The sequence below is a fragment of the Formica exsecta genome, unplaced genomic scaffold, assembly GCF_003651465.1.
Source record: "Formica exsecta isolate Colony F162 unplaced genomic scaffold, ASM365146v1 scaffold1025, whole genome shotgun sequence".
Lineage (NCBI taxonomy): Eukaryota > Metazoa > Arthropoda > Insecta > Hymenoptera > Formicidae > Formica > Formica exsecta.
The window spans coordinates 61786-82284 of NW_021848365.1; the positions used below are offsets into that span (position 1 = coordinate 61786).

At 31.3% G+C, this 20499-nt stretch overlaps 4 protein-coding genes and 2 long non-coding RNA genes across 9 annotated transcripts in view; 2 read left to right on the top strand and 4 right to left on the bottom strand.

Annotated features, from left to right (window-relative positions):
- LOC115233081 (ataxin-2 homolog) overlaps positions 1-1201 on the bottom strand; it is a 5213-nt gene extending 4012 nt beyond the window's left edge. The window contains exons 1-2 of one of the 4 annotated variants that reach the window (XM_029803321.1): positions 269-1201; positions 39-150 (exon numbers count right to left, since the gene is read on the bottom strand). In XM_029803321.1, the coding sequence (XP_029659181.1) occupies positions 39-150; positions 269-306 (150 nt within the window). In that variant the 5' untranslated portion in view covers positions 307-1201. Of the gene's footprint in view, positions 1-38; positions 151-223 lie in introns of all 4 variants that reach the window. The other 3 variants (XM_029803304.1, XM_029803331.1, XM_029803313.1) reach the window with 3 other exon arrangements.
- Positions 1202-5665: 4464 nt separating this feature from the next.
- Positions 5666-6747, top strand: LOC115233106. Its single transcript, XR_003883727.1, has 2 exons — positions 5666-6078; positions 6288-6747. It is a non-coding gene; the product is annotated as an uncharacterized LOC115233106 (long non-coding RNA).
- A 257-nt stretch (positions 6748-7004) lies between these two features.
- On the bottom strand, positions 7005-8952 carry LOC115233099. The gene is made up of 2 exons (XM_029803344.1): positions 8629-8952; positions 7005-7456 (listed from the first exon to the last, which is right to left on the bottom strand). Exons 1-2 carry the CDS (start codon positions 8905-8907, stop codon positions 7151-7153), a joined length of 585 nt encoding a protein of 194 aa, XP_029659204.1. The 5' UTR covers positions 8908-8952; the 3' UTR covers positions 7005-7150.
- Positions 8953-11407: 2455 nt separating this feature from the next.
- Positions 11408-14150, bottom strand: LOC115233201. The gene is made up of 2 exons (XM_029803505.1): positions 13138-14150; positions 11408-12691 (listed from the first exon to the last, which is right to left on the bottom strand). The coding sequence occupies exons 1-2, from the start codon at positions 13192-13194 to the stop codon at positions 11762-11764; spliced, it is 987 nt and encodes a 328-aa protein (XP_029659365.1). The 5' UTR covers positions 13195-14150; the 3' UTR covers positions 11408-11761.
- Positions 14151-16419: 2269 nt separating this feature from the next.
- On the bottom strand, positions 16420-19764 carry LOC115233151. Its single transcript, XM_029803437.1, has 3 exons — positions 19393-19764; positions 19166-19270; positions 16420-18611 (listed from the first exon to the last, which is right to left on the bottom strand). The coding sequence occupies exons 1-3, from the start codon at positions 19747-19749 to the stop codon at positions 16530-16532; spliced, it is 2544 nt and encodes an 847-aa protein (XP_029659297.1). The 5' UTR covers positions 19750-19764; the 3' UTR covers positions 16420-16529.
- Positions 19765-19918: 154 nt separating this feature from the next.
- Positions 19919-20499, top strand: part of LOC115233167 — a 2629-nt gene continuing 2048 nt past the window's right edge. The window contains exon 1 of the long non-coding RNA XR_003883738.1: positions 19919-20240. This is a non-coding gene — a long non-coding RNA (uncharacterized LOC115233167). The remainder of the gene's footprint in view (positions 20241-20499) is intronic.

The window sequence follows — 20499 nt, forward strand, 5'->3', positions numbered from 1 at the left end:
TATATATATATATATATATACACATATGTCTGTAATACCTGTACTACATTCCCAACATGGCCAGTAATTGCATGCATAAAATGAGCATTGTTATAGACTCCTTCTGCTACAATACTTCTCTCCGCAGGAGACACACGTGACCGCGGAGATCTGGAAGAACGTGTCGATCAAAAGAAAACGTTATTTTTGTCGTCGATACGTTGTAACGTTATAAATATTATACCTGCTATTATGATCTTGACGAGGGGAGCCAAGAGATTGGCAGTACCTGTTATTGTTTGTACGATTCTTCCTCTTGCTATTCATTTTGCCTGACGGTTCCTCACCAGTCGTTGGTGGATTTCTGCCGCCGGTTTGTTGGAGGCCCTCTCGTTTCTTAGTAGGGACCGGAATTTTGACTACTTTCCCGATAACCGCTCGACGTCGAAAAAATCCGTTTTCTCGCCCGTGGACGACAAATCGCAGCTGCCGTTGCGTCGCGCGTGTTCTCGCTTACTCGCGATGCTTTTACGCGACGTCTTCGGCAACGCTTAGAGGTCTCTCGCGGATCCGGGGAAACGTTTGACGAGCGGTGAATGAGGAAGAAGTCGTGAGGATTGCAAGGACTATCGACATTCACGACGGCTTTTAGGTTATACGCAAACACAGGCCAAAATCGCGAAGTAAACGCAAGGCGTGCAAATGCAACGCGCAGTGGCGATCGGACTCGATGCTGCGCGAACTTGGATCGCGGTTTGACAGGCGCGGGACACTGTCACGCACGCTGATCGCCGCTGAGATTACTATGGCGAGGAATAATCCCGCGCTGGAAAAACGGCGAACGCGCGCGTATATATGTACGTGACGGTGAGTGAGCGAGCGAAACAACGAGCTGGCTCTTCACAACCGATTATCACGATCGTTAATCTCGATCACTGTCGACGGCTGTACGTGACGTAACACTACGACGAAGGGTGCCTCTCGAGGGAACGTGAGAAGTTGCGTGCAGAGATCTCGGCCGTTCGCGAATCTGACGGACTTGGACTTGCTCGGAGTAGAAACAGACGTGACGATTGACGGATCCGCGCAAACAACGCGTGCCAAGCACCGGCGGTGGTGTCCGCGAAAATGCGCGTTTTTATCTCTCCTTGTTGTTTTAATTAATCAACATGTGGTAGAGAACTATACGGCAGGCTGGTTTGCAACCTCGCAACATATATATTCTATATGTCGCCTATGTTCAATCCGATCGCGCTGACTCTTATTTAGATATAGTCGCCACCTGGTGAACGTTTGCGCGACGCCTATGTCCTTAGGGATTCAACTATCGATGCTGCAAGTAAAACAACATTTGGATGCATTCCACTTGACGTTGTAAACGCTGTTCGATTGACCAATCAGGATAAAGAAATGTTTGGGTAGAGGCCACTTCACGCGGGTTTGCTTTAGCAATTCATATTTTTATATATTTTGAGGTGTGGAAAAGTGTGAACCTGCTCGAAAACTTTTGTCTCTTTTAATCGTATTATTGATACTCGAACAATCGATGAGATGAGTCTTGTGCTGAATATTTATTGAAGAAATCTCGCGCCAAGCAACGGTTCGAGTTTTATACGCGGGTAAGGTAAACGGAAATACGTCATATCGAAGTTGTATGATCGACTTTCGAAAAACGAATCTAATTATTATTAACTCTAGAAAGAAGGATAATTATTTTTTTAAAAATTCTCAGCTTACCAAGTGACAAAAATTTCGTTATAAAAGAATAATCGAATATTACTTTTAAAACAAGTCCGTGTTTTATTCCTTGGAAACTGTGCTAACCTGAATCAAGTATTATTTCCGGAAAAGACGGAAATTTGGTTATCGCGTAAATCAGATACTGTTTCTTTAGCGTGGCAGCGAATATGTACGAAACATTCATCGGAATTTATCACTTTTTCAACGGTATAATACATAGCGCACAAAAAAAATTTATTAATCGCATGTATAATATAAAGAATATATATATACAAAGATATATATTATAAAGAACATATAACCATTATTGCTGTATTCTTTATATATTAAACGCGTGATGATTGATTGAATTTAATTGATATGTATGTATGCGTGTGTCTTTAGCTTGAAAAATTCTATCGTATAACCAATTAATATATAAATGCAGGTAGAGAAAATTTTTGTCGTATGTGCAACTTATAATTATATAAAAAATTAAATGACTCTTATTCAATAAGAGAATTGATTATATCAAATTTTGAAAGGCGAATTTAATTTATATCAGATGTGGAAGAATACGTTAAACACATAAATAATGTATTATTATACGATAGATTTGCAATTTTATTGATATATATGCGCTGAATAGCATATTGAATAAAAAGAAAATTTCTACATATCTATTATTTTCTTGTAGGACAAACATACAGGAGGACAGAAGTCTTTATCGCCTTATTTGTACACCGCGCAAGGACACATATATTATAAAGATAAAACTGTTGAGCGCATTATTTGAGGATTTCTTTGAATTCTAAATTGCAAAGGTCTCCGATAAGGTGAAATTTTTGAAAGCTTTCATATGTACTCTTCAGGTATGTACTCTACTATAGATAGGTACTTTTGATCAATTTTAAATGATCAGATGTGATGTGCATTAGGATGAATTGGTACTTATATATAGCTAGCAGCTAACAAAAATAAGGGCAATATATAGGAAAAAATCAATGATCTTATAATTAATTGTCAAAAAGAAATGATTTTCCACAATTTTGAAAATATTTGTAATTAATCAATTAATTTTGATTATTGTAGTGTAATTATATTTAATATTAAGCTGCAAGCCAATTTGTTTAAACCTTTATTTTCTCAAATAATTAATAATCTTGATAAAATTGTGACTGATATTTAGATGAAATCTAAATAAATATGTAATGTATAAATCTGAAAACATCACAAAATTGGTGCAATGTTATATATAGATATACTTCTAATGCCGAAAAAAATTAATAAAATTTAATAACATTAGATAAAAAAACTTTTACATATAGAAGTTAATAAAATGTGAGAGAATATTGAAATTAATAAATTGGACAAGTAACCGATTAATAACAAAGATATTAATCACGATCGAACATCAATGTTCGATATTAGTATATACACCAGAGTGTGCAATATAACGAATACATCAGCAATCGTGTATCAATTTAATCGACATTGTTTAATAATTAATCGCTAGATGGCGATATGTGCTCTAAATGGAGTTATTTCAATTTATGTATGTATGAATAAATAATATATAATTATTATTATTAATTTGACAATTTCTTATTGCAATAAATACATAGATTTACATTTATATTTAGAATATGCTTTATTAATAATGGATTTAATATAAAATAATAAAAAAAATTTATTTATTAATACATATATATGTACAATAATTAATAATACATTATATGGTAAAGAAATTAAAAATTAACAAGAAAAATAATTTAAAAGTAAAACCAATGTATTGCTAGATTCACAATTAATAATTAAAAAATAATATATTAATCTACATGTGTTGATATAAATAATTATAACAATTTAATTAATGTACGATGACTTATTTTTTAAAAATTAATGCAAGATTTTATGATTCTTTATTTTAATTATGAAGAAATTATTTTTTGGAATGATTTAGGAGCGAGACCTGCGGTATCTTTCATTTTCATCAACGTCGTAAATCGCATTGAGCTTGCGAATAATATTCCTTGTCCTGTCATAAATAAAATTGTCCATTTGACCCAAAACATTGACAAATTCAATTATTCTCTCAAATCCACGATTTATTCTTTCGGATCTTTCAATATCCGACATAGATCTTTGGAATTGAGAGTCTTTTTTTAATGATCTTGCGGACAGTTTTTCAGCTTTATTCTCTTGCGAAATTGCAGCAGCGTTTGCAAATAATATCTGTTTAACAAAGTTTTCATTAGACAAATAATATATTATTATACCTAATAACATTAACACTATTATATATAATCTTATTAATTTTAAAATAATTTTCTTTGTTATTTTAAAAGACTTTACACACACACATACACGTACATACACACACACATATATACTGTATATATATGTATGCATGTATATATTGTTTTACTTTACTTAGTCTTACCATGCATATAACAAAAATTAGAAAAAATATATTTATTTTAACCAAACATGCACTCATCTGGCTAATTTCCATATTTTATAAATTTTTGTACTTTACAAAAATGAAAATTGATAAGAATAAAATTTACACACTCTTATTGATCCAATACCGAGTCTAACCAACAATGGAACGATTTGGCAAAATTTCCATCCTTTTATACGAGACAAGTATGTGCGCATATACTACCCAGCAATATTGCGTGGGAGGACAAAATATTTCCCATTTTATTAATATTTTTGTATTTTAAAATTAAATTTATACCACAAATAAAATATTTAATTTTACTAGAATGGTCTCATTAGAATGAATATAATTAATTTTATACTCATTAAATGTTGTAGAATGCTTTGTTAGTTGAAAATGATAAATATTTAATAACATACGGATTTAGGTCATATCGAATTGAAGAATTTTTCTTGTAAATAAATTTCATCGACTTACGTTAGCAATATGAAATCAAAGCGGAATCCGCTGATTGCGTATAATCACTTGCTTTGTTGTCACCTATTACTAAATTTAATGACGTGATTAAACAATAATGATTCTCGGATTGACTGCATTACATCGCAGAGACATGGTTTCTTATTCTAATTCTTATTAATTTTTTTGCTTATTAACCCTTAAAATTCCATAAAGTCATCATCATTTTATCATCATCATATCATTTTCATATACATAAATTAAAAAAAATTATTTTACTTTATTTTTTAAAATATTTTAGATTAATATTATAATTGTTAAATAATTAATTATAATTAAATATTTGGAATTTAAATACTGATGAGTTTGAAGGAAGATTATTTTTTGTATTATTCAAATATTTGTATTTATAACAAAATATATATCTATTTTCTAAAAAAAATTATCAATCTCTGTGTTTTAACTTTATTAATTTGTTAATTTAAGATTATATCACGTAGAATGATTTCTGAAGTATGATATCGACTGTACATACACACAGAAAAATACATACTATATACAAGCAAATATTACTTGTTTCAAGTATTCCATAAGTTCATATATTCGCAAATCTATCATAAGTTCATCATAAACATCAAATTTATTCAAAATATATTTTGAATCCTAATAAATATAATATTTCAATCAAGAATATTAAATTATATAATTGAAAGAAATACATTAAATTTTTCTGATCTAATAAATTTTCTTACATTAAATTAACCATATCTGATTTTTCTTCGATAAAATTTTATAATATTCTTCAAAAGAAAATATTTACTTTTTTTGAGTACATGATAATGAGTATTTCTAAAATTTGTGACAAGTCTATTTTAAGACTATTATTAAGAAAATATTCTTTGTTAAAGATAACTGTTACTTAAAAGAAGTAAAGTAAACTGAGTAATCATTTTACTTAGCAATAGAATAATATTTTTCTGTGTGTACCAATATTCTTCAAAAGAAAATATTTACTTTTTTTGAGTACATGATAATGAGTATTTCTAAAATTTGTGACAAGTCTATTTTAAGACTATTATTAAGAAAATATTCTTTGTTAAAGATAACTGTTACTTAAAAGAAGTAAAGTAAACTAAGTAATCATTTTACTTAGCAATAGAATAATATTTTTCTGTGTGTACTTTCAATGGTCTTGTTTGAATGCGGAAGCTATTCCTCAACATCAATAAAATCATATATAATTGCCGAGAATTTTTAAATATACATGCGGTGTGTAAGAAATTCGATAAACATCACGACACGCGCAGCGGCGGTCATTCAGGAAATTATTTTTATGCTGGCTCATTTTCATGTTACCGAAGTTTCGTATTCACGTTAATAAAGTTGGTGTAGAGTGAATTATGAGTCTCCACACAATTCATGGATATTACTTTTCATCTTATATTTACGCTACTATATTGTTATTAACGATTAATGCAGTAAGTATATAAATTTAGTATGTGCATTGCAGTTAGTAAATTTATCAGTAAAATTAGAAAATTTATTATTTGTAGTATAATTGCAATTTCCAACATAAATTTTTCTATGGTAATACTATAATGATTTCATATTTCTCTCTATTCTATTTGTTATTATTTAATATGATATTTATTGTAACTTTCTTTATTTTTTTTCTCTGTTTTTCAAGTCGTCATTTGCACCTACCAATACCTACGCTATACCGATTAAACTCTCAGAAAGAAGCAGCTTTAAACCTATAAGCTATATGACTTCAAAAGTAATGGGTGCAGTCGTCAAAACTATTTCATCCATTGATCAATGGTTCCCGCATACCTCATGGATGAAACCGACTAACTCGAAGTTAAGAGTCGTACGGCCAATCAACATTTATCATCGGGATATCGATGACTTCTCTTCTGAAGAATAAGATTGTTAATGTTTTTCTCAAATTAGAGAGATAATACAAGATTCCGCTAATTTATTTGCTGCATGTTAATTAAATACGTAATTAGATAATTTTGATACTAAAAAATCTCATTAATTAATATTTATATTAATCTCGATGTTATATTATTTATATATAATTATACAAAATGCAACATGATTTATAAAATAAAAAATAAAAGCATCGTGGCAATGTCAAATAACTTTAATGTGAGAATCGTAAAAATTTACAAGATAAGATTAAATCGTAAAACTAAAAATCTTATCTCACATGGAAAAAAAATGCTGTTGTTTCAATTAAAGTCTACGTCACGGGCTGCCACAAACATACATAATTCATTCAATGATATTTTTATTGGACCAAATATCTAGATAGTTGTTTTAATAAACCCAATTAATTTTTTTTCCCGTGCAGTAATGCATAATAACAGTATAGGTTTTAAAGAAGCAAACAAAAGGATAAATGATTTCAAGTGCTTTTATTAATAATCATTTGTTAGCTATAGTTCATGATATAATGTGAAATTATGTTGGTTGAGTGAAAATTCGATTTCGCCGTATATGTTAGTTCAAGATGTTCGCACGCGAATAATACACTATTTCATTTTACGGTTGCGGCGTTGCCTGCTTCAATTGATTGTTCAAGTTCTGAGAAGCCTGCACGGCAATATCTATTGCCTGCTTGGTCAACTTGGCGATACCCTCTTGCACTTTTGCGGAGTTCTCGCTGATAGTCTTGGCGGAATTCTCGGACTCTGTTAGAATGGCTTGAACCCCTTCCTGGAACTTAGTACCCAACTGATTAATCTGGTCTGTGGTCTCCTGATTAACGTTCAGTTTGTCGACAGCTTCGGACAGTTTAGTCTTCAAGTTCGTCCAGAGATTTTCCAACTCCGGGCTCTTGGCCTTGACCTAGAAACGATTCGTCATGCGTATAGCTAGACATATTTCAGATTTTAAAAGACTAACTAAAAAAAAAATGATTAATGATATTGAAAGATATTTGAAAATTTTGCCAAAATAAATATTGATGAAGATACGCAAATATAGATGGATAACGCAAAAATGCATATTTATATCATAACTCGTTTAATTTCTAGTAGAAATTATAATAGCACAAACAAAATATGTAAAAGAAAGTCGAGATAACAAAATGCTAAATTTCCTGTTTTCGTTATTTTTGTTGTCTGAATTACTTGATTCGTTAACCTTCGACCGTGATATCTCATTCAAGCAATTTTAAATATGCATAGTCGGCTGTAGTGAATTGCGAACGCCAGTATTTTTCCCAAATATAAACTATACGTGACTTTAGATCATTCTTTAGCAATCTTAATGTAGCGAATAATTTTGTTACATAATTTTTAATTGATATAATCCTAAAATCTAAAGAGAAAAAAAAGAAGAAAATAATGTTGCATATTTAGGATCTGCACAAATTCTTGTATTCTGCAAGTAGAAAAATAATAAGAAACGTGTCAGTAATTAATTATTTATTTATGATTGTTTTTATTTGTTTACAGTCCATTATAATAATATTATGATTTTTTAAAAGTCTAACACATCGAAAAATGTTTTATCGACATTAATATTTTGTGAACGTAGATACATAAATTACATTATACAATTCCTTTTGTATTACAATTACATGTAAATTAATGATTATCTATTTTGATACGTTCATCTGTATTAACTATTTCTTGTGGATTGATTTAGAACCGATAAGTCGAGTTTTTCTCTTACTAATTTTTTTAAATATATAATCCTCTACGTGCAGAATTAGATGACGCGTTGACTTTTTATTTCTAATTTTGAAAATGCGTCTCTAGGTAGACGAGGTTGCGCGTTGATACTGCAAACAAATAAGTCAATCTTTAATCTCTACGCATTGCGAATGCATAAGTAAAGAACAGGCGTAACACACATCTATTAAACGAACGATTTTAATTAAATCGAGGTATCAAAGTCGCGCTTTAAATGTTTAAACATTCACCTTTATGATCATGACGTTACAATAATACGTATTCAACATGAAAAGCAAATAAAATATATTTATATTATAGGTTTATTTTAGTATTGCTCACCTCTTCGGTCATGTTCTTGATGTATTCATTGACATTATTAGCTAAACTGGTACTATGCTCCTTAAATGTGTTAAGAAATTCGTCATGGTTGGGTAGAAGTTCCTGGACCTTAGCGCCCAGAGTATTGATGGTATTCTGGGCTTCCCTGAAGCTGTCAGCTAAGGACGCTTCAAAGGTTTGAGTGCCGGTTTGCTGGTTTTCGACATCGCTGGCTGGTACAACCTTGCCCTCAGCTGCGATCAAAACGAGGGCTAGGATAAATGGGACAAAGCACTTCATTTCGCGTTGGTGTTTTCTTCTTGGTCGGTCAGAAAACGACTAATGCATAAGATGGACGTCGCACTCCCTTTTATAGGCGTTTCTTATCGAAGAGGGCAAAGTGCTTAGTATCTTATTTCGACGACAACGACCTGAAATTTTTCTTTACATTCCGACGCTACATTTTTCTAAAAAGATTTTCTATCTAAATTTATGTTCGGTCCAACATGTCCGACATTGCTCGGACAAAAAGGTGAAAGTGAGTCCAAATATTTTAATGTTTTAGAATTATTTATAATTATATTTTTGTGCCTATTGCTTGTGCAAAGGCAAATAAATAAAAAAAAAGTTTTATTATTGCATACAACGCACATTATTTCATTATTTATTGTGACAATAATATAAATATTACTTTTTATAGATGTTGAGAATTTTAAATTAGCGTTCAGTACATAAATATTTCTAAAAATACACGTTAAATAATAATAAATTTTTTGTTAAAAATGCATATTAAAATTAATGTTTTAAAGCATAAATATTTAATAATTATTATACAATAAGCGCAATATGTTTTAGTAATTGTTTAATAGAATTTATAAAAATCTATAAAAATATTTATGAAAAAGTAATGCTCTTATTACATAATATTTATTAAAGATATGCTATATATAAGAACTAGGTTTGTAATTGATAATGATAATTGATAATTTTAGTTTGTCATTTTAATATCTAATAATTTTTTAATAATTAATATATAATAAGTTTCATGATAGTATCTAAATTTTGGTTATCTTCCAGATCAAAAATAGTAGAATAATCTTTGCAGACGATTATGTTTGCAAATAAAAAATTAAATCTTTCTTGTTAGAATGTAAAACAATTACATATGAATGAATCAGCAAATGTAGAAAGCATAGAATAGATAGGACCAGGATTGTTGACACAGAGTAATTTGAAGATATTTCTTGATATTCGCTAACAGGAATTTCAAGTCAAGTATCTGGTCAACTTTTAAACGTTTCTTCTAATCCAGGCTCGTTTCTAGTTTCTACAAGTTCATGCGATAAGGAACATTTTACCGATGGAATGCTTACTAAATTCACATATTTAAGGTTAAAAGAAAACATCGTGTGTAAAAAAAATATCTTGAAAAAAAATTCCATTTGAGAAAAATATTTCATCCTTCTAATGCGAAATTATGCTTAAATTCAACATTCTCATGACGTCTTATTTACATTTTTTATTCTTATATCTTTTTGCTGGCTAAAAACTTTATATAATAATTGAGATTTTTAATTTAATTTGGTTGTCTGATTTTTTTTGTTATGATTTTGTGATGATTTGTTATAATTTTGTTAAGATGTTTATTAAATGCAGTTATTTAAATGCAGCTTACAGTAAATTTTCTCTAACATGATTCGAAACAAATCGATGACTGATTTTGGACAGTGCCATGAAAAGATCAAGGTTCAAGGGAAGATCAAAATTATTATCAGTTTCAGTTGGCATTCATTCCTCGCGCTCTGTGAGACATTACATCAGCCAGATAAAGATATGCTTTAGCGAATGTACATATGTGTGTGTGTGTGTGTGTGTGTGTGCGCGCGCGCGCGTGCGCATATGACACATATGAGTTGCTGACTCCGCAATGACGGTTCGCACTTTTTGAAAGCACAGGGCAGAGATTATACATTTTTTCAAACGTTGTTTATCCGACATCTTATATTTAACTTTCCTATATGATATATAAGTGATATATCAGATTTAATTATTGCACTTGTATTGTAAATTGCTTATTTATCTAAAAATTAATTGAATTAAAAGAAATATCAGTTCTATTCAATATAAAATCGAACTCTTCAAATAATCATAATCAGAAATTTAAATTTCATTTTATTTTTTTGTTATTGTTAGTATCAGAAAGATAATTTGTTTCTTCGTAAGAGGCACTTACAAAATTGTGCTAATATATTTTTAAAAAATATAATATTTATCGATATATATAAATGAGATATATTTAAGGAAAAATATATGCACACACGAAAGTTAACTCTCTTTAAGTTCTTAACATCGCGAAGATATTTATTTTATTCACGACTCTTATGTAATATTTATGCAAACACACTTGCATATTCTGAGTAAAGCAGTGCTTGTGTAACCTTTTAGTGATATGGCAAGTTATTTACTTAATCGTCGATTATTGGAAGCTTTAATTTAACTGATACAATTCTCACGAAATATTTACGAAATATTGCAGCAATTAATGCTTTTTTCCTATTTTTTTCTCTCATATATGAATATCTAATAACGATATGCAACTTATGAAACAATTTAAAATTGTAAATGCTTATAGTTTTCGATATTATACATATTATATAATATAATGTGGAGTGAGAGTGTAAAATATAATTCCATTTATAAAACATATGTATAATAGAATCTTCTTTATTTTATTAAACTTTTTGCAATACACGCCGAGATAAAAATCAATCTCATTACAATGTTAACGCATACATGTTTTTCATTTTTTTTTTTTTTTAGTAAGTACTAATTTTAATAAACATAACATAATTTTGAATGAAGATGTTAAGATGAAGACGCCATTTAAAACCTAAACAACATGATATATGTTGCGGATTTTATTTTTAGTCTTAATTTTGGCTCGGTAAAATGCCTAACTGTTAGAAACTATCCGAACAATATTTGAAAAAATATGTATATTGTATCAATCTAACATTAATTTTGATTGAATATATATTTTAAATTATATTTTTTATACTATGACTGTGTATGTGTGTGTGTGTATGTATGTGATTAGTCTGTCAAATTGTTGAATGTATCCTTGGCATCTTGAGTTATATTTTCCATTATTTCATCAATCTTTTTTGCTTTTCGGTAGAAAGCCTTTACCGAAATTCTTAAGAGCGTCTCCCGTTTCTTCTACGAAGCCTCCGACGTCTTTCGTTATCTTATTAACGCCGTCGCTCACTCCCCCGATGAGTCCGTTTTTTTTACCTATCTCCTTAACAGAGTTCCCTATATTTTTTAAATTGTCATCGATCTCGTTCGCTGTTCCCTCGACGAGTTTTTCTACATCCTTTATACCTTTTTCAGCAGCGTCCTTGGCTTTCCCAATGATGTCTTTTGTCATATCCTTTATTGCATCTTTTACCTTACCGAGACCGTCGTTTACGATATTTTTAACATGTTTAACCAATTCATCCGTTTTCGTTATTAGATCGTTGAGTGACTTAATTAACTTCTCTTTACCTTCACCGATTACGTTTTCTAGTTTCTCTTTCACTACATTAACTACATGCTTCACCCTTTCTTGCAGTTTTCCGACTTTCTCCAACATTTTCTCTTTAACAAGATTGAGATATTCATTGAACTTATTTGTTACTTTCCCCAAAATCTCACTTAACTTCTCCAAATTTTCTTTTAAGAGCTTGTCACCCATTTCCAAGAAGTTTTTTACAGCCTCGAGATCCCGTAAGATCTCTTTCTTGATTATTGAAACTGCTAGCTTGAATAGCTCTTTCAACACCTCGTTTAATTTTTCATCAGCGATTTCTTGGACGGCGTTTTCAATTCCAGCAGTCAGAGCATATTGTAAATTTTGCATGGCTCCTTTTTGCGTTTTTTCAAGAAATCTCTCGAGAATTGTATTTACTTTTTGGAATTTGTTTTCTATCATTTGTTCAGCTTTCTCTACATGTTCTCTGAGAAAGTCGTTTTCCTTAAGCTTTTCGTGTTCTTTGATTTTATTTTCAAACTTTTCCACATTTTCTGGTACTGGGGTGGCCTGACAAGTGATTAGTAAAATAACAACAATTATTTATATTTTATGATATAGAATAAAGCATTATGTAGAGCATTATTATATTGCAATTATAAATTATATATTATAAAATTTGGAGCGTAATATAATAAGCAAAAGAAAATGGTACATTAAATGTTAGGAATAATGTATTAATGTTATTTAAGCATTAAAATTATATACATTTTATATTAAGAATATATTAGTCACACGTTTAGACCCAAAATTTGCAAAGACCAAAATTTATTTATTAATCATAATTATTGTTTTATATTGTTTTCACGTATATACTATAATAGGCGATTGATATTTTAGCTTTCCTTTAACATTTTGCAACATTTGACGTAATTAGCAATTGTTATTTAATGGACTATAAATTTCGCTATTTATTAAAATATCTTTTGAATAATTATCTTTGGATAATAACTTACCTGGCTCATGTAACCCAGAACTGCCAGCACTGTCACTAGAAGGAGAACGCGTGCCATCGTAGTTCGGAAAAATAATTGTATGATTCAAAAAGATAGAGAATCCAGGTCCGTCCAAGAAGATCAAGACTGATCCACAGTAACGATCTCTGAAACGAATATGCTTATATATTAGCCGAAATTTGTTTATTGTATCTGTTGCAAGGTGCCCAAGGTTTTATTCTAGCTATCACTTGCCGACGCATTATTTGATATGGCACACCTGCGCTAACTTTGTTAAATATAGCGTTCTTTTACGTATGTGATAATGGTACATGATGAATTGAAATGATTAATTATTGATTCGACAAAATCATGTCAGACGTCATAACATCATAACTTGACATAACAACAGTTCTTTATATTGATAAAAAATTAATTACTCTTCTTAACTCATTAAGCATATTTGCTTTAACTTTAATTATTACTCGTAATATTAATAAATTTTTGAGTGTTTATGCAAAATTTAGAAGATTTTTGTATTAAAACTATGAGTATAAATTTATTATTGTTGTGTCATTTTATTTAATCAGTAAGGTTGAATTTTTATATTACAATATAATTATAAATATCATAAATCACGATGAATTAGTTACAAATTCAATTAGTTATAAAGGTATATATTTTTTCTTTTAATATATAATTATTATATATCAATTTATGTTATGAGGTATCTGCTTTGTTATTTCGATCGATTTTTCTTACCTTTTTCACATAATTTGCAGAGAAAAACAAGGACAACACTTATAATACACATGTAATACACATTTATAATACACACGTAAAATACACACTTGTAATACACATGATAAATTTTACGCGTATTCATGCAACCGTAATTAATTTCTGACAACTTTTTAACAGATTATAGATCTCTTTGATATTGTTTTTTGGTGCTACAATTATGTCTGCTTCAAGTTGATTTCAGCTTAAATAAAAAAATATCCAGTAAGATAAAGGGGAAAATATTAAAGTTTTAATTTTTTATTATCTATATCATTGATTATTATAATGAAACAAAAAAGAAGGAGAAAAAGAGGGAAGAGAGAGAGAGAGAAATTATCAGAAATGTTTTATCTTAAATAATATTCTGAAGTGACATATTATATTATTTACTACTCCCCAAAATCTATAGATAATGCAGAAATTTTTATTCAAATCTATAAATACATTTTATTGTGTTAATTAGCCTGCCTTTTAATAATAAATTATTTTATAATTAAATAACTAAAATGAAAATATGACTGAATGTGTTAGTTTTGACAATGCACACATTTAGATATATAAAGAAATAGCATGGCTTATTCGTTATTTGTGTGTCTGAAAAAAATTAATAACCTTTTTTAATATTTCTTAATAGATTGACGATACATCTTAAAATATACTCAATATCCTCAGATATTTCGCGATTAAAATATCTTTTGAGGATTTCTTATTTTGTTTTGATCAATGATCAATAATGTAAGTGAATAAAGAAAAAGTCGGAATTTGAATTTCTTTTATTTTATCTTAATATCCCAGTATACTCAAAATTTCTGCCATGACTTGCTTAATGCCGTAATCCAATAAATTTTTCGAAATTTGATAATCTTTCAGAGCATATGATTTACCAAACCGACGATAATACATATTGAAATAATACAATTCATTTTTATATTTATTTTGTTATTATGAAGATATTCTAGAACAAGTGGTAATCATTAAGGCAAATTAGCTATTTCTTTTTCTTTTTCTTTTTTCTTGTTTTCTTTTCTCATTCTCGTGTCATACCGTTGGCTTCGTTACGATAATTTGTCAGCGAATTTTTCTACAAGCTTGCTTGCGAAAACAAATTAACAATTGCCTAATAAAGTATATGATACAATTATATATATATGCATTATCTGTGTAAGATGCATAATTTCCAGGTTTGGATAATAACTAGTTAAACACTTAAAAGTTAAGTTAAAAAGTTGAAAATGTAATAACTTTTAACTTAACTTAATTAATTTTAAACGTGTTGACTTTTAACTTAAACTAGTTATTCTTAAATGTATTAAGGTTAACTTATTAATATTTTTTATACAAATTAAAATAATTTATCAATATTAAAGTCATATGAAAATGGTTGATCGTAATGCAAATATTTCATTTGTCGCACAACAAGTTTGTCGGATGTGTCGATTTGCTGTTGGATAAAGAATTAACTTTTAATTTTAATGAGTTAATAATTTTTTAGCTTAACTTTCACTTAGTTAATTTTTGGATCATTAACTTTAAACTTAACTTACTTTTAAAAAAATTAATTTATCCAACTCTGATAATTTCTAATATACTTACAAATTTATAATAGCATAGTTTAATAAAAACATTATAATCTATTATTGTGCATCTGAGATAATGTAATATTTTGCATCATTATCTGAATATTTATTCTAGTAAGTAAAATTTATTTCAGTAAATATATACATAATAAGAACAAAACCTAATTTCTTTTTATTCATATTTTTAGATTAAAAAAGAGAGAAAATATTTTCAAAATCATATACTATAACAATAAATTCATCTTGTATTAATATCAGAGCTATAAAATGAGGGAGGGTAAAACTATATATTGTTCTATTCTTAATTATTAAAAAGAAAAAGCATGTTAGCAATTTAAATATATAATTTTGAAAAATAGATACTTTTTTGCATTATATCTGCCTATCCATATGATTTATGAATTATGTTATGAACTCTCTTTTTTTTTCTTTTTCTTTTTCTCTTCTCTAATTTTAAATCTAAGAAAAATATTTGCAAATGTTCTGTTTCTAATAGATCAATTAATTAATCATACAATTCTAAATACAAAATGAATCACGACGTTTGAACATATCATATAAGTCAAGTTACGATAGATTATTTTTTAATTTACTCTACGTGCTATTGAAATAACTAGGACTAAAAATTTTTTATCTAGAATGATTGCATATGATTCTTCACATGTCCATATATGATTTCACTACATTTGTGCAAACATACACGCTACACATATGCCAATATTTTTTACAAGTTGCAAAGTAAACATAAAATGTGTTTCCATCTGATTTAACTAAAAATTCTCGCAAGTGTCTCAATACAAATAAAAAGAAAGTAAGCAACGTCGAAAATCAGCTGTTTTGCACACAATGCAAATTTATGAATCGTGATATACTAAGCGTAATATTAAGAGGAAGAAAACATAATAGCATTAAGATAGGATTATGAAAATACTAACGCAATCAATTTCAGAATACATCTTTATTCGGAATCGATCGATTACAATTATTTGGTATATACATGTCGATAGTTGATAATGATTTAGGACTAGTTATGAAATATATAATGTATAAAATCTAAAGGGCATGACGCAACAGAAAAGGACTATTAAGTCTACGGACGCATTCGGGATCTCGGAAGTCCCGGGGTGAGAGATTCCAGACACGTCCACCATGACGGAGAAGGGAAGCGCGCAAACTCGGTCTGAGGAAGCTGAAATTGATCGGACTATCACCGTCCAGTACGCGGCCTACCAGGATCGCCTTATTCCTCAGGGCAATCGATATAAGATCGCCCGGTGTCAGATAGTCATGACCTAGTGCGCCGATGATATGCTGCCTGGGCAAGACAAAATTGAGGCCGCCCGAGACAGAGCTGGCCGAGCTAGCAGCGGCGGCACCTCCGGAAACCGATGATGCTGCGGCGGCAGCCGACGAAGGGGCTACAGAATGAAGAGCTGTAGGGAGAATTCGGGATCTGAGCGGAATTCTGCCGCCGAGATTCAAGTCGAGTCCTCTATATTGACCCGGCTCGATCAAGTTGCCGCCCGAAGAGACCGACGCGCTGCTGGAGGCGGACGCGGTGCTTGCGGGTTTGACAGCGGACAAGATGGGCCTGGAATTGTATCTGTTTAGCGAGTAAGGCAGGCTGAACGGCCCTGGAGCAGCACTGATCACTGGGCTGACGTCCGAAGCTGAAGAGGCGGACGCGGAAGCGGAAGCAGCCGCTGCAGTATTTTCCAGTGGGATACCTGATACAGCGACTTCTGGCGAAGCCACAGATACGCTCGAGGAACTACTCTCGGATACCGTGTTTTCAATGGTTTCCGAAATGACTCCTGATGATAGGGCGGGTTCGATGACAGGTGCGCAAGGCACAGCGGATTCCTCGACCTCAACTGGAGCGTAAACTCGCGGGGCGATTCGGTAGCTGGATACCACCGGTGATGCTGATGCTGCTGATGCCGCCGCCGCTGCCGATGCCGCTGCCGCTGTGGCCGCTGCGCTTGCAGCACCGGAAGAGGGAACAAACGGCACCGAAGAGACTATGTTTGGTACCGCGGAAATCAGGGGTGCGGCGGAAAACATTGGTTGTGTTTCAGTAACGGTAGCGCTGGCGGATGCCGAAGAACTCACGGTTTCAACAGGGGCGATTGCCGGGCCTACTATTGGACCTTGTTCAAGCAGCGTAGAACCGCTACCGAAATTCAGATTTGGTTTGTTGGACAGATACGAACCTACATTAGTCAAATATGATGGCACATTGGACAAATACGAAGTTATTTTAGTGTACACCGAGGATGTGGAGATGCTCTGCAAGCCAGTTCTGACTAGATGAGGTATTCCAGATGCGTGGTAGCCATCATAGATGCCACGGAAAGAAGATAACACTTCCGCTAGCGAGTTGTGATAGTCTGGGGCAAACATCGCGCCATTGTCAGCGACTGTTGCTGTCGCCGACGCCGCTGCCGCTGCGGATGTCGCCGTGGATACAACCGGTCCACCGACAATCTCCTCTTCACACGGACCCATCGAACCGTATCCATACAAGTGATGCAATTTTGCTAGTCCATAGTCGTGCAGTCTCTCCCTTAGATGCAAACCAATATGATGTAAGTGGAAGAAGTGTCCGATAAAGTGCCTAATATGTACCCAGAGCAGTTCGCGCACAAAGTGCACCACCTTGAGGGCGACATGTACGAGTCGGTGAATAGCGTGTATAACGCTATGGAACGGTATGGCGTCTCGGATTATGTCGGGCAAAATCAGCAGGTGATGGGGCTCTCTGATGACGGTGTGGAGAAATCGCGGGGTATGATGGAACAAGAGGTTCAAAATGCCGTGACCGCCTTCGATGACTCCCTCGGCGATCAGTGGTCCCAAGGTAAGTCCCTCTCTTAAGTTTCGTACAATAATCAAGAAATAGTGCCAGAATTTTCTCAGTTCGCAGAAGAACTCGTGCACGACCAGACCTGACAAATGCACGTGACCGTATTCGCCGGCTTCAGCTTCACAAGAATGAGCATCCAGATCGGTCAGAGGAACAGGTTCCCACAAATTCGCTCCCAGGAGATTGCTAGCTGCGGCTGCGGCTGCAGCTGCGGATGCGGATGCTTGACGTTTCGATAAATTGCTAAGTTTCTCAGATTCCGTGGCATTCTGCAAAAAATGTCGCTAATTTTAATTGTAGCATGCCTTACTTTTGATCAATCGTAATTATGTAGAAAATAAGAAGAATTGTTGTTTTGGATATTTTAATCGAATTTCTGTTGCAGAAATATATTGGGCATATTATACCTAACTATGTTACAAATCAATTATTGTACATCAGAAAAAAATGTTATTTTTAGTTGAATATCATTATGAAAAATTTTATTAATATTTTAAAAAATTTTATTATTAATATATTCTTCTATAAAACATTTTATTATTAATATTATTTTAAAACACTTCTCTATCCGAAAAATTATATTTTTAAGTTAATTCTTTTTTGTGTATTACTAAATTTTGAATACTAAAGAATTTTTATACAAATAGATTTTAAAGAACTGAGACTGATTGAAAGTACCATGGAAAATAACTTTTTTTTTTTCACTGTTTATATGTAGATAATTATATGTTTTCTAAATAGTTTGTGTGTCTGTGTGCTGAATTTAATGAATTCCACAATTAAAGTTCTATGTATTGTATTGTGATTTTTAATGATCAATTACCTCTATTTCTCGCAATTGTTGCAGTCTCATAGCAATATCTTGCTCATCCGCGAGAATGAATGCTTGGATGAGATCGTGCATACTCTTGTACGAAAGTATATCATCCTGAGGAAAGAGAAAGAAAGGATATCAGATAAATTTTTTTTTTTTTTTTTTATACATTTATGTTTTGATTTTCTCGTTCTTGGATTCCCAATTACAAATAATGTATGTATTTTAATTTTTACCTTAGCATCTTCTTCAGTATTATTCTTCCTGTCATCCGTAAACTTCTTTGTTTCTTCCGCGGTCGCCCTTCTATCGTGGACGGTTTGAGATTCTGATAATTCTTCCAACTCCAAAGAGTCATGCTTTTTCACGAGATAAGCATTCTCTTCCCTTTTTTGTCGATAAAACGGTTGTAGCTCTAGATCAGAATTCTTTTGAAAGTCTTGAGGTATATCAAAGTCTTGATTCACGAAAGCTGAACTCAGAGACAAGGATGCCAGGAAGGCAACAGCAAAAGCCGCAAATATGTTGCACGTATTCGCCATGATGAGTTTCAATGGGAACTCGATGATTCTAGTGGCAATAGGCTGCTTCATATACCCCGAAGACTGTTATCATCGTATTCAGATTTGGCACGCAGATCGTGATGGAATCAAACAACATTGGCAATTGTTGGCCGATAATGATCGACAACTCAGATACGTGCTGATGCGCGTGAGATTATCCATGATCTCATCTGCAACTTACCTTGTAATCGAGCACGATTTATAATATTGTGATTTGAAAGGATTTATTAATGCGATGATCTTTGCGCAGCATTCGCGTTCGTAAATAATCATGAAAATCACTTCTCCCTTTCGATAAAATAAAATATATACTGATAATCCGTACGTGCAAAAATATGTATACATATTGTGTACATATATGGCCAGAAGAATTGCAAGATATTATTTGGTGAATTGTTTTCTTAATTCTTGATTAATTAATCAATGAAAGCTTGAATATATTCTATATGAAACGACAGGATAATTTAGTAATACCACTTATATATGAAAAAGAACAGTGCTTATTCTTCGAATAATAACAGGTAATTATTCCTTAAATCAATTTTTATTTTAAATTTTTTTATTAAAACGAATAATATTGTTAATATTATAAATAATAAAATTTGTTTTATACAATTTAGAATATAAAAAAAGTATTTTTTAGCTTTTAGAGATATCTAAGCTATATTATTTGTTTAAAATGTTTTGGTATTTACTTAAATTTTATATATATTATATTTTTATGCAAATACACATATTATTCCAACAATAATATTTAAATGTTATATGTATATATAGAGA

Coding starts and splice junctions, on each gene's coding strand:
- LOC115233201 (XM_029803505.1), bottom strand. CDS start 13,194: ATGGCACGCGTTCTCCTTCTAGTGACAGTGCTGGCAGTTCTGGGTTAC. Junction 12,692..13,137: donor TTCTGGGTTACATGAGCCAG/GTAAGTTATTAT, acceptor ATCACTTGTCAG/GCCACCCCAGTACCAGAAAA.
- LOC115233099 (XM_029803344.1), bottom strand. CDS start 8,907: ATGAAGTGCTTTGTCCCATTTATCCTAGCCCTCGTTTTGATCGCAGCT. Junction 7,457..8,628: donor TCAAGAACATGACCGAAGAG/GTGAGCAATACT, acceptor AATCGTTTCTAG/GTCAAGGCCAAGAGCCCGGA.
- LOC115233151 (XM_029803437.1), bottom strand. CDS start 19,749: ATGAAGCAGCCTATTGCCACTAGAATCATCGAGTTCCCATTGAAACTC. Junction 19,271..19,392: donor ATACTGAAGAAGATGCTAAG/GTAAAAATTAAA, acceptor CTCTTTCCTCAG/GATGATATACTTTCGTACAA. Junction 18,612..19,165: donor AACAATTGCGAGAAATAGAG/GTAATTGATCAT, acceptor CATTTTTTGCAG/AATGCCACGGAATCTGAGAA.